This window comes from Grus americana, chromosome 2 (genome assembly GCF_028858705.1).
Source record: "Grus americana isolate bGruAme1 chromosome 2, bGruAme1.mat, whole genome shotgun sequence".
Taxonomy (NCBI): domain Eukaryota; kingdom Metazoa; phylum Chordata; class Aves; order Gruiformes; family Gruidae; genus Grus; species Grus americana.
The window spans coordinates 51,404,232-51,418,698 of record NC_072853.1 but is presented as its reverse complement, the minus strand read 5'-3'; the positions used below and the strand labels follow the sequence as shown (position 1 = coordinate 51,418,698).

General features: G+C 35.7%; 1 protein-coding gene across 1 annotated transcript in view; it reads left to right on the top strand.

The window, feature by feature from the left end:
* Positions 1-14,467, top strand: part of TTC39C (tetratricopeptide repeat domain 39C) — a 40,948-nt gene that overhangs the window by 16,554 nt on the left and 9,927 nt on the right. Inside the window, exons 5-10 of the mRNA XM_054814181.1 lie at positions 1,264-1,618; positions 2,949-3,117; positions 10,696-10,789; positions 11,639-11,746; positions 12,278-12,387; positions 13,061-13,184. Coding sequence (XP_054670156.1) covers positions 1,264-1,618; positions 2,949-3,117; positions 10,696-10,789; positions 11,639-11,746; positions 12,278-12,387; positions 13,061-13,184 — 960 coding nt within the window. The remainder of the gene's footprint in view (positions 1-1,263; positions 1,619-2,948; positions 3,118-10,695; positions 10,790-11,638; positions 11,747-12,277; positions 12,388-13,060; positions 13,185-14,467) is intronic.

The following is a 14,467-nucleotide window of genomic DNA, read 5'->3' as shown; positions in this document are numbered from 1 at the left end:
TGACAGAACCCTTCTGTCACAACTGAGAATACGAATTTTGCAGTCTTTCTCAGTGTGATTTCTTAAGACTCAAAGTAGCTTCATCTCCTCTTCATACAACAAGAATCCAAAAAGAGGTAGTCTAGTCTGTGATGGTACTTTCTCTAGAAATGTTTTTTTGTGATTGGAAGGATTTTGTCAAAGGTGTCAAAGGCTTATAAAGAGTGATTTGATATTAATAGCATTTTCCTTTTCTTTGACACACCCTACCTGTTATGATCTAATTCTGGCATCAGGCATAACGCTGATCTCTGCAAACTTGGTGAAAATCTGTTTAGAACACTGCTACTATAATCATGCTTTTATTTTCTCTCATTTTTAGTTAACTCCTTTGTCACTGGACTTCCAAACTCTCAGGGCTCTATCATATACAAAATGCTGGTGTCTACAATTAACATGTACAAGTATATTCTGTGTTTGTTTTCTGTTTACCACTTATCATTATTCAAGGATGTGCTGTAACCAGGATGAAAGCTGTGTAGATAGGCAGATTGGACATCTTTGTTTTTTGGTGTCATGCCTTTCTTTACCCTCATGTAAAGAAACTAATGAGACTGAGAATTCTCTCATTCTCAACTGAGAATGCTCAAGACCAGATTTTTTTAGGGAAATTTGGGTACCCATCTTGCATTTGAAATTGAGAAAGTTAGGCAACTGAAAAATGGTTTAAACCCATAAAATTTATGTGTTTTTTTATTCTGTTATTTTTCTTAATTATAAGGTGCTGTGTTTATATGAGAGGCAGGGAAATGATGATGTTGAAAATCTTATTATCTAAGCCAAAGGAAGGGGTTTGGTTTTCTTAGTATTTTTCCATCGACTGTCTTTTAACATCATTTGGGCTTAAGAGATGTAATCTCTTTGAGTTTTGCTTCTCCATGTTTGCCAGACAGCCATTTCATCTCCATTGTATAGTGGAGAAGAATCCAGCATTAAGTTCTTTTGATTTCTCTCTTTCTTTCTGACAGTTGTATTGCTGTATAGCTGAAGGGAAGTCCATTTTTTATTGCATGCTGTTTTAAAGTCTCTGGTTGAAAAGCACTTGAATTTGTAGTGCCCAGTATGAAAGACCTCTTTGAGAGGACAGTAGCTATTACAAAATCCTTTATACAATAAGTTAATGCAAATAGAGAGAGCGTCCTAGGATTTGTGAAATAGCATTTACTACTTACTGTGTTCTACTTTTGAAATATGTCCTTAAAATATTTTTTCCTTGATTTTTAGCATACATAAAAGGTGGGTGGATACTCCGAAAAGCCTGGAAAATTTACAATAAGTGCTATATGGACATTAATACACTTCAGGAAATGTATCAGAAGAAAACAACTCAGGAATCCTTGACTTTTGATGCTGCAAATGATAATCATGTTGCTGCAGAAGGTGTAACGGAGGATTCGCTAAACAGACTGAAAGGTGCTGTTAGCTTTGGATATGGACTTTTTCATCTTTGCATATCCATGGTGCCCCCAAACCTGCTCAAAATCATCAACCTGCTGGGTTTTCCTGGAGACCGCCTACAGGGGCTTTCTTCACTGATGTATGCAAGTGAAAGTAAGGACATGAAGGCCCCTTTAGCTACGTGAGTAGCTATATTGAAATGCTTTGGTAGATAACTTAGTACTAAAAGTAAGTAACTGGAAAAAAGTCAAAACCAAAACCTCATTGCTTTAAAGGAAACAACAGCAGGTAAAATAAACTTGTAATATGTTGTTTAACATGCCATAGTTTAGTAAATTCATCACTTACTAGTGTATGAGATCTCTTTGCTGTTAGTTATTTACATGTATTTGGGGTTTGTGTCAGTATTTTGCTGTATTCTTCAGAACCTGCTATTCTAATGCCTAGTAATTTATATGCCAGCAGCATAAATGAAATCACCTCCCAAAGGCTGAGTAAATTTACCCAAGTTATATTCTCTGCTATGGAGAACGTACTATTTTGTATGAGTAATTGATCTAACTTGGCTATTTATCGTTACTATTAGCCAAAGATCTTTTCCAGTGTATTTTTAATTTTAGCATCTGAGTAAAATGGGATGTTCCCTTCTAGTCTTTTTAGAGGAGTATTTTTTGTGTACTCTTTTTCCCAAGCCTTCATACAGCATTCAGTCTTTTTGTCAAGCAAAAGGTTAGCCAGACCTAATTTAAACTGGCCTCATAAATGGGTTTATTATTCCATTATCTCCAAATTAATGCTTTCATTCCTGGATCTACTGCAAGTACCATCAGATGTCATTTTTGAAACGTTGACAGCAGAGGTAAAGTCTCTTCTGCTTGAGGAGAAGAATAGGATTTCTGATTGGTTAAGAAAGCTTAAGATTAAATGTTCCTGTTGATTTGTGGTTTTGCCTTTCTGGGAGGAAAAAAAAAAATGGTATTTTTGGGGGTGTTTCCTCCTTCAGATGGTCTTGGAAATTTTTGTGCTCTGCCCTTGTTTCCAGGAGCGAAATAGGTCATGTAGATGTCTGCCCTTCTGAGCTCCGGATGTATTTCTTTTTGATGATGATTTCAAGTGTGTCTGCTGATGGTGTGTTTAGTTTTGTTGGGTTTTTTTTTTGTTTGGGTTTTTTGTTGAGTTTCCCCCCCTAATGAACAATTAATTTTCAAAGTTTTCCTGTGGGTTTTTCTTTTTTTAAAAATCTACAAAGTTCTAAAGGCTCAACTGCTTTGATGCTATGAGCTTGATTGTACCTTTGGGTAATTGCACTGAATTGTATATTCAGGTGCAGTTTTAGGATACGGTGATGTATGGCAATAGTAGTGTGTTTGTTTTAAAACTAGGTTGTATAAGAAAAGCTTCGTATCTTTCTTTGTCTTTCAGAATTGTTTAAAAAATTTGCCTGTGTAGAACGATATCCTTAAATTTCTGTTTACGAGCTGTAATCTTTTTTACTCTTATGTTTCTTGTAGATTAGCTCTATTGTGGTACCACACAGTTGTTCGTCCCTTTTTTGCCCTTGATGGCAGTGATAACAAGGCAGGGTTGAAAGAGGCGAAAGAAATTCTTGCAAAAAAAGAATCTGCTTATCCAAATTCCTCTCTGTTCATGTTCTTCAAGGGAAGGATACAGCGATTAGAGGTACCACATGTTTTCTTCCTTTTGACTGATTTCTTCCCCCTTCTTCCCTTTCTCTTATATTTTTCTAATGTGAATGAACTGCACAAGCTTCAGCAAATTGCGACTAAAGGTATAGGTACATGGGCAGACAAGTAAAAAGAAAGGATTAACTCCTTCCTAGTTTCAAGTTCACATGCTAAGCCTGCTCTTCCACTACTATCTGAATTAATGGCACTTTGATATTCTTTTTCAACTACTTGATACATTTGTAGCTCTGTGCTAAAAGGAAGTGTTTTTGGTCACTTACCAGTTTCTTGTGGTATAAATAGCCATTTCAGTTTTGCTTGTCAAGCTAAAATCTGAGTATTATCTGCTGAGTACATAGCATTTATCTTCCCCTTTTCATTTTGTGCATTTTTCATATACAGCTAATTTTCTGCAATAATTTCCCTCAAATAACTGCTTTTACTTTTAAGAAGTCAAACCAGGATATTTTCTTTTGCTAAGGGTGAGGTCTGACCCAAGCAGAAATGTATTCACTGAAAATGTGTTTTGAATGCTGTTGTAGAGCGTTATTCAAACACTGTAGCAGCCTCGTGGTTTTTGGCTGAGTTACTCTTTAAGAATTTGTGGTAGTACAAGATGGTGATGAATACTTCTAACTACTCAATTCCTAGCTGCTGCTCTTATCAGACCAGAGTATTTCCAGAGCAATTACATTAACAAGAAAACCCAACACAATAGCACAAAGCCAGAATGTTCAAACCCTTCGTCTCAACATCATAATCGGTATCTTAATATAGATGGTCATTCATTGCTAGAGTTTGCAGTTAACTCTCTCAAATACAACTTAATATTTTGAGGGGGAGGTAGCAATAGTTACAGAACAGGAGAATGGAGGCACACTTCTGTGGCCTACCGGGCTGTGCAGGCATATTCTTGGATGGGGTTTGGATATTTTCTTTTTTTCTTGCCTTTCTGAAAGAAAAAGTGCATTTGGGGAATTGCACTGTCACAGGCAAGCTGTCAGTCTTTGGGAAGTGTTGCTGTTTCTGAGTGTGAAAGATTTTACCGGTCTTTGTTTAATTATGTGCATGTTCCATTCTTGTAGTAAAAATTAAATTTGTTAGGAATAGCTACAAAATGAATGCAAGTGCAGCTGAAAATGTAGCTATGTTGATTGCCAGAGTATGACTTGGTATTTGGAATTTTTTTTCATGTTCAGAGTCATGAGGAATAAAATTCAACTGTTACATGATTCTTCTGGCTTTCATGGCAAGCTAGGGCAAAATTGTAAATGTAGTTGTCAATAAACTGAGTATATGTTTCTATGCGTAAATACAGAGGGTAGGTTTGGGGTGAGAGTGAGTTTTGTGTAGTCAGTCCCTTTCTGGAGTACTGTTATGTTTCAAAGCAGAGTTCTTTACCTATTATCTTAGAGTATTGTGCATTTGGCAGTTGGACTTGATGATCTTAGAGGTCTTTTCCAACCTGAAAGATTCTATGATTAAATGATGCTATATATAGACACCAAAGTTTAGCTCCAAGTGAAATAGTTTGTGCCAGAGACAATCTGGCCATGTTAACAAAGTTAGCTGAGGCAGGCAGAATGCTATGCATTATGCTATGTAGCCATACCCTTTGTCAGCAGAAAGCCTGTTGCGAACAGGAATTAAATATCCCTATTCATGTATTGGTTTGCATGAGAGCGTTTCCATTCAGGAGTGCTTTTTTTGTTTTGTTTTGCTTGTTTGCTTTTTGTTTTGTTTTTTTGTTCCCCTGTCATTCCATTGTTCTAAGTGGTACTGTGTCGTTGAGGCTTTGCTGCATCTAAATGTTTTGGTTCACTGTCTCAAGCTCTTCTGTAGATTCTGTTAAGAATTTGCAAGCTTAATTTGCTCAAATGTTGTTGACATAATAGTGAGGGCAGATGTCTGGTGGCAATGGCATGGGGAGCTGCACTGGGTTTCTGCACAATGCACTTGTAGTTACTGATGTCCCAAATCCGGGCATTGGTCTTATTGTACATTCTGAAACAGAAGTGCACAGAGACTCTTCAATTACAAACTAATGTGCTGAGTAGTAATTTCTACTTCATCGCTGAGGGAGCTGAGTGGAGCTCCTGCGAAACTTATGAAGTGCTTATTTGGCTTTCTTTGAAATTATTAATGCACAGGTAGGTTTAAATTCTTTCTGCCAGGCATGGAAATATTATTCTGAGATGGCTTACTGAAGATGGTAAGTCTCTGCTTTAACCTGTAAGCACTTAAAGCATACCTTGAGCTAAAGATTGTATCTTCTATAGCCTTTAACATCTGTTATCTTTTAACAATTCTGTCATAAAATTTAATTGTACACAGATGAAAGGCAGTTTATATGTTGTTATACCAAAGACATTGTGTGTTCTGGAAGTAAGAATCTGTAATGATCGTTGTAGGCTCTAATACAAAGCCTACTAGCACTCAGTCCATCAGATATGCTTATAGCCTTTAATCCTACAATTTTTGTGTAACTTTAAGGTGATGGTATATTCTGCTTCTATTAGCAAGTCTGTGTGTGTGTATATGCTAATGTGTATACGCACACACACAGCTGTGTATGTGTGGTTTTTTTCTATGGAGAAAAGCAACAGTAAGGAGCACAGTTCAGCCATGGGCAACTGGAGGCAGAGAAACTTATCTCAGGCAGAAGCAGTAGTGCAAGGCTGGACAGTGAGACACAAATCTGACAAAGGAGAAAATTGCCAAGGCAGGCAGTTGAGGAGGAAGGAAGATTTCACAGTGACAGAGCTATGAAAGACAAACGAAGAGCATGTGGCTGTATAATGCTTTGTGTTCCAAAAAGCATGTATGAATATTAGTCATTAAAAGCCTTAACAGACTTCAGTTTTCTAGGAAGTAGATGTATAGGTACTGTAAATGTGTACCAAATTATCTTTCAACTTTTTTCCCAGATTCACGTTTTTGGGAAATGAAGTCTGAAAGCATTTGGATACTATTGAAGTGAGTTGAGGGGAAATGAGAGGAGGATGATCTGAGAAAGCTGGAATGAAAGTGCACCAGAAAGTCAAAGGTTGCACTGGTAGGCTGGTCAAATGTCGCTTTTTCAAATAGTAGGTTAAGAGACTGTGTATTTAAAGTAGTATTTTTCCTGACTTTTACATAATTCACTTAGGCTGTTTTTATGGATATAACTATTGCTGTTCTTGACTTGTGATTTTATGGCATGTATTCAGCCTCACAAATATTTCTTTGTGAATGCCTGACTATTTCCATCTTTGAAATACTTTCCACTAAAGCTGACAATGGTGTTTCATGTAAGCTTAAGCTGCTAAAAACAAGTGAGAATAATGCTTTTATACTTGTGCCTGAAGGGTACTTAAAAATGTAGTTAGTATAATAGATGCTGAAACCCACTGGTCTGAAATCCAGAATTTCTGGCTATACCCTTGGGCCTTTCTAATTACTGTGAAAATAAAAATATTGCCATCCATTTGCTAAGTGTGTCTTGTGTAATATTATAATTATGTTAATAAATACCAATTTACTTTTAAAACTGTAACTTAGACCATTCAAGTGTGGTATTGTGGCCAGTAGTGAAAGGTGGCCACGGTGGTAGCATGGGAGAGGGCAAAGTAAAAGGTGGTGTTCTGAATCTTATGTATTTGCACTTTTTAGCTTGCAATTTTACCTTTTTTTTTCCTAATCTGCAATATTTTTTTTTAAAAACTCCATCTGTTTTTTTAAATAGTGCACATTACCCCAGTAAATAGATCGATAGCTTCATGTGGAGAGCAGTTAAGTGTATAAAACAAAAACAAAGTGTTTGACAGAATCGTGAACTGGGCAAGATTGCTTCTCTTTTGATTGGAACAGACTCCGTGTGTGCATATATAAACAAGAAGAAATCTCTGGGGCTGGGACAAAAAACTCAGGTTCTGAGTCCTGATCTATAGAGTTCAGTTGGTATAGGTACATGGTAAGAGTCTGAAGGAAAAAGTGCCAAATACTTCAGCTGACAGGCAAAACACTGGTGGTACATTCAGGTGTGCTACTGTGTGTTTGATGTGCAGGCCTGGTGAAAACGTGCAGTGGTGTCACGGACTTAAATATACTGCTGACAAGTACTCTTGCTTTTTTTAGTTACCTTTTGTAGATATCTGGGTATCAGTTGTATCATTCTTATTTAGGGGTGGGAGGGTGTGGCACAGAAAAGTAGACTGAGGGCAAGACTATAATAAGCATTGAAAAGTCTTAAATGAATTTTCTGGAATAAAATCACAGTGATGTCGTAAGTAAATAAATTTTCAGAGCTTGCGTAGTGTCAAGATTTATTTTAAGGAATTGTACTGGCCTCTCTAGTTACTTAGAATCCTTTTGGTTGGAAAAGACCTTTAAGATCATCAAGTCCAACCATAAACCTAACACTGCCAAGTCCAACCACTAAACCATGTCACTAAGCACCACATCTATGACTGTTTTAAATACCTCCTGGCATGGTGACTTGATCACTTCCCTGGGCAGCACTTGTTCTAGGCTATAAAATACAGGATCCTAGTTTTACTCTATTTTAATTTTGTGGCATGTCTAGGGAAAAAAATGGGGAGGTTGCTATTATGGAAGAGAAAATACAGGCTTTGAAATTTCCATATAGTGTCCTCCAGTGTAAATTGTCCCCTGGTAGGTATTGTTTGCTGTTTTCCCCTTAATTATGAGCATGACTTCTTAAAAGCTTTACAAATTCATAGTGTCAATTGAGAATAGAGAGGTCCTGGGAGAGAGAAAGTGTCCTGAGATTTCAGAACAACTTGAGGAGGAAATGTTTGTCAGCTCAGGAATCTCCGTAGATGCTTGGTGGGTTGAGGTGGTTTTGGTTTTAATCTGAAGTCAAAAAATGGAAGATTATGGTTCTCATGCTAGCTTTAATAATCCTCTTTATGGTTATGTAGTTCTGTATATTGCACATTTATGGATTAATCTTCTTTTGTATTTGGTTTATGTCCAAGAGAGGCATGAGTGATGCCTGTTGAAGGAATTACAAGTGTATGTGCATATATATATATTTTTAAATCTCAGGAACATCAATTTCATGTGTCAGCCATGATGTTATATTTGCAGATTCTTGGGACTTTATAATTTTGTTTATTCTCTGAAATGGTAAACAGGTAGTAATTAATTTATTTTAAGAATTAATACTAAGAGCAGAAATTCACATTCCAGCATGTTGTCACAATCCCTGGAGATGACTGAAACTTTATTAAGAAATGTCTCTGAAACATACTTACTGAACTTGATGCTTAAGGAAAAATTAAACAGATGTCGAAATCTAGACAGTTAGAGAAATGGATTATAGAAGATTGAGTATTCAACTAACTGGACTTGTATATTACTAGATAGTCAGTATTCCATGTGCTGCCCCAGGCTGGTGTATGGCATTGCAGACAATGAGGTAATTGCCATTAGTCATTGTGTAGAATAACGTGCCCTACAAATAAGTGATTTATATTTTCAAGTTTTTAGGTTTTTAGAAGGCAGAGTATTGTCACAGAGGACTAAATATTTAGTGAGTTTGTTTGGGTTTTTTTCTTCATTTTTCTCAGAAGCATTCAAAACATGGATTTACTGAACTTCTGAACTTCTTAGCACAAAGATAAGTTCTAAGCTGACATAATTTTATTTTATTTTTTCTGTAAGTCTGGGCTCATAACACTTATTTTCCAGGAAGTCGTGTTTGGGGTGATGCAGCATCAGTGCAGTGGAGAGAATGTGCTGCTACAAAAGTAAACAAAGGTGTACATTGTTCAGGCTCCCTGGTAACTTTGAGGGCAAATATAACTCACCTGTCTTTGTGTAGTATATTCTTCTGTCATACCAACAAGCATCTTAGTCTTAATCACTGTTTTATTTTCTGAGTGTACGCTGTTTATATTGGTACAGCTGTGAATCATTTTGCTGGCAGTTGTATTGTCTTGATGCAATATATATGATTTATGGTTAAATTGTTCCTTAGCAACTAAAACAGTTTTCCCTTGTGAGACAAAGAAGAAAATCTAATAAAATCACTTTAGAGCTCTGTGTGTGGTCTTAAGATACAATGCTGCAGATTTTTGCAGGAATTTTTGAATTCACTTATGCTTGTGTAGATAACAGGTTTGCTTTTTCAAGGCTTTCTTTCACTTACATGCTTAGCCAGCAGAGAGTGGCTTAAAGATTATTCTGTTGTACAAATTATTGTAATTGTATGTGAGAATAAATATAGGAACACTATTAAAGTGAGTATAGGCCATATTGGGATATATAGTGCATCTGTGTATGAAACTAATTAAATGTTGATTTGCATCCCGCCCTTTATGATGATTGTTATGGAGAAGTCCCATCCTAGGCTGGGAAAACTAGAAATTAAGGTAGTCAAAAGAACTATTGTTCTAGTTCTTACAAAACTGTCAGCCTCTCTTTTGCTAAGCTGTTGGTAACTAATGATTTTATCGAAATGTTTTTTTAGTCTCATATGCCTTTTTATCTTCTTGCATGTCGTGCAGCACTTACGAATTCTCTGTTAACTGTTGCTTAAAGTGGTGAAAAGTGTGGAAAAAGATGAAAAAGTTTAAAATAAATGAAATGAAACATTAAAGATACCCTTACTGTGCAGAAAGCTAAACTTTATTAGCAGATGCTAAAAACATAAGACTTTTAAAAATGAAATGACTAATAAGAGTAGAAATGAAATTACTCAAAAGCTTATTGCACAGAACCAGTGCATTTCGGACTTAATAGCAAATGGAAGGAATACAGCCACTGATTTTTAAGATTGAGAGATGATCTGACCTGGCTGTGAGTTATTGGTGATTGTTACTACATTATTAAACTCTTCTACTACCCCCCTTCCCCCTTTAACTCTGTAGTATTTTACATTTCTCTCTTTATATAACTTTGAGTGCAAGTTTCTTACCGTATGTTCTAATTTTTACTGTTGCACATGGTGGAACTGATTGTTAGTGCCTTGCAAGCAAATGCTTTGCATTCTTGTCTAAAGTTTCATTTAAATACAAATCTGAGTTGCTTTGTATTAGTGATACTTACTTCCGTTGTCTTTTATAAGTTGGCTTTTGTATTATGTTTCATATCATGAATATGAAATATATGGAAAAATCTGTTCACTATGGGACCTCTTTAAGATGCTCCTTTATCATTGTAAATAAAGGCTCTGTCATAATTTGCCTATACTTCCATTCAAAAGTGATCAGGTCGAGAGAACTGGGAGGAGGGAAGACAACCAAAGGAATTGCAATGTGGAGTTGGTATATTGAATTAATATTAGCCCTTCTCCTTCAAACTGTTAGCTCTGTGGTTGGGTTTAGCTCATTTAAAATAATCTAGAGTCTAAAATGAATTTTGAGGTTTTCTTCTCAATGGGATGTTGTACCTCTTTCATCTAATCAAACTAGAGTCTGCAATCCGTAAGACACTTCAATTTATTTTTTAAGCATATAATTATTTTTAAATACATATTAACAGAAATCTGATTTATTTCTGTATCAAAATATCCAACAAATTTTAAATTTCAGACATTTGATTTTTTTTTTTCTTTCACTTTCGTTAGTGTCAAATCAATAGTGCCTTGACCTCATTTCATACCGCTTTGGAACTTGCAACAGACCAAAGGGAGATTCAACATGTCTGCTTATATGAAATAGGTAAGTTGGTTATGTTTATACTATAAATAGCTCACTTTCAAGTTTAGACTAGCAACTTCAATAAACAAACCAGATTATTTTTATTAGGATTTTTTAAAAGGTTTTAGAATACTGGCCTTTGTCTTAGATGGATTATGTTAATAATCCTGTCTTCTTGTTTGGGCAAGTAGAATTCAACAATTTTTCATAATTTTCAAGTTTTCTGCAAAGACAAGGTAATGCAAAATCAGAGAGTAGACTATAGAATCAAGGGCAAACTGTTCACCTACAGAATATTATTTAAAATTAGAAATTCATTCATCTGATTTGTCTGTGGAATCACCATTTCTGTGCCAAAACCTAATCAGTCTAGTGAAGCTTCACAGTTTGCAGGACCTGTATTTCATTTCCTTCTATCAATAGCAATATGCTATATGTTCTTAGTTTGCATACAAATCTTTGGAGTGGAGAAGATATGTTACTTCAAGCTTTAAATATGTCTCATTAAAGGATCTTGTCATAGTAGGGAAGGATAAGGGAGCAAGTAATAGCTTTGTAAGTTTCAGAATCTTACAAAATATAGTATTTAAATTTAAAAAAAAAAAAAGTTTTTAGTGTCTGCATAGATTTGTTGTTGCTCTGAAGTGGATCCATTGTTTTGTGTGAAATCTTATAATTCAACATGTCCCAGTAAATTTTAACCAGGCTTTAAATGTATGTCATTAATTTGTTTTGGTTTGAACTTTTCCAGTTATTGGTGTAATTGCTAAACTAGCTCAAGGTCTCATAACAGACTGTCTGTTTCAGTAATGTTGGCACCAAATTTGAATTACTGTCCTTTCTCTGAAGTTAAATTAGTCTTGTTTTTAGGTTGGTGCAGCATGATAGAGATGAATTTCAAAGATGCATTTGAATCCTTTGAAAGGCTTAAAAATGAATCCAGGTGGTCCCAGTGCTACTATGCTTATTTAACAGCAGGTGAGTATATTCTGTGTTGGATAAGTGATAAATCAGTGACGTGCTGAGGTTTTGGCACTGTTTTGTTTTGGGAAAGTTACTAGTGCACATAGTGACTTCCACACTGCCTGCTGCTTATGCGGCTTTATGCCTGACTTAACATAATTTTGTTTGTTTGTATAATGTACGCGTGCATGCATGTGCATAAGTACTTTCTCTCTTTCTCCTTCTAGATGTAGATACAATTACAATTGTCAGTGCAGTGACAGGTCGTATAACAATGTATTGCAAAGATAAATAATATAAATCCTTAGAGGTTGGGTGGTATTAGTTCCTTTAATGGGTATGAAAAAGAAGTACTGACTTGTTAATGATCACAGAGGGTACCTGGGACAGTTGGTATTTGCATGTTTGTCAAATCCCCAGTCTTAGATCCTTTCTGGGAGTGTGTGTAGTTTTTGGTTTTTTTTCCTGTGACCGTGTGATATCTAATCTTTTTCCTGTTTCATATCCAAGTAGTGTTAACGTATTTTTATTTCCATGTTCTTACAGTGTGTCAAGGAGCTACTGGTGATGTCAATGGTGCTCAGAATGTGTTCAAGGAAGTTCAGAAGCTTTTCAAAAGAAAAAACAATCAAATTGAACAATTTTCAGTGAAAAAGGTTTGGTTTAGCATAGGCCGACTTGTTTCAGTACAGTAATTACACTTGGCAATTCTGTTGGATTCTTCACCAGTATTTATTTTTGAAGGATATATCTGTTTTCTCATATGTTGCTTCTGTGGAATTAGTGGGAAGGATTCAGGTGGAAAAACAATAGTGTCATGTATCTTGAGGACCGAGCAAAAGAAATGTGAATTAGCTATTCACTTTACAAGTAAAGCAATCATTAAAGATAAAAATACATGATGTCGTAGTTGCTTTGGTACTTTTCCTTCTAGTTTTGCCTTTCTTACTCCTTTTTATCTAGTCTTGTTTGTCAAAGCCTTAGTTCATTTTGAAAGCTAGTTGTCATCTAGAAAATAGCTCCCAACCGATGCTCTTGCAGATGTTACTGTTTCAGCATCCAGTCAGTGTGTACTTGGGATTGTGCAATACAATAAGCCAAATCTAGGCTGCATACATGGAAGCTTTAATCTGATCGATACATAAGCCCTTAAATTAATTGAAGGATTTTGCTTTTTAGTCTTAAAGTCTTTAAGCTGAGTTATCACCAACTTTATTTTCATAAAATGTTAGATGCTTTCAAGAAACAGAATTACTGTTTGTGAATATTATGCTTCCTGTAAAAGGACAGATGACGAATCGCCCTTCCCTCTTTCTCCCCACTTTGCAGGCAGAAAGATTTAGAAAACAAATGCCCACCAAAGAGCTCTGTGTCCTGGCATCCATTGAAGTATTGTACTTATGGAAAGCCCTTCCAAACTGTTCTCTCTCGAACTTACAGCATATGAGCCAAGGTATAATATGGTTCCTTGATTTATTAATTTACCTTTTTTTTTTTAAATGAGATGTATAATTTTCTTCTGTTGTGTGGACTAGATGATTGTTGTAGCATGAAAACTTAAACCTGCATGCACGTGTGATAGCAAAACAGTTTGAGTAACAATAGAATAATGACCCATTAAGATTCGGCTTAATGCTTCATTTTTACCATTGTTATAGGTTTTTGGGAGAAGTTTAACTGCCTTCCTGCATATAGTTGGTTTTTTTAATCAGTTGTGTTTGCCCATTGTTTAAAATGAAATAGTTATTGTTCAAAGTCACTAAGCAAAATTTAACTCATTTAAACCTAGCTACAAAATAAACAAACCCTACCAATTCGTTTCTGCATGCCAGTTTCCTTGAAGAGGAAATACGTAGCTTGTGAGGTCATCTATGACATGATAAGGGTTGTGTTTATCTTGGCTGCTGGCACCATCTTAGTGGTGAAAGGAGCATTTTATGGTTGCCTCTTTCCTAGTCTCCAGATGTCTTTGGATGTCTGTCACATGAAGCTTGCAGTAACAGTGTTTGGCATGAAGTTTTCAGTACTTCTCCCTCCATCCCTCCAGCGATCAGTCTTGTTTGCATTCTGCAAACAGTTTCAAGTCCTTATCTGCTCATTTAGAAAATAAAGAAAAGAATGTCTGCCACAGAGATACTTCCTTTTTTTCTGTAACTGTGAACTTTTGGGGATTGTACATAATTTTTATGTTAAGTGAGAAAACTACCAGTCTTTAAGTCGAGAGTCAAGACTAGTTTTGGGGTTTTCTTCTGGTTTTTATTTAAGATAATTTGTCCATTTAAATTGTGTGATGGCAGTGGGTTACATTCAAATCCCTAGTTTTCTAGTTCCAAAGATAATGGAGACTTTAAAATTAGATTTACTTACTTAAAAATACATTGCAGCATTTTTTTTGTGTCATTTGCCTTCAGAACAATCAGTTTTAGAGGTTGTAAAGAGTACGTGCTTCTTTCCCGCACACTCAGAAGCGGTGTATATCTTCCTTCTATAAGCTTCTAGCTGGTGGTACGCATTTTAATGTGAAATAGTATAGATTAAAATTCAGAGATGCGCTTCTTGTAAGGGATAACACTGATAGATGTGTCTGCATCAGCAATTCCTAGCTGAAGACTTTCTGCACAGTGAGAATGTTATTGCTGTGCCTTATGCGTATCTCAAGAATGATGAGATGATAGGGGATTATTTTTTATTTTTATTTTTTTATTTGCTTCCTCTTGAGTCATTGGAGTGTAATTT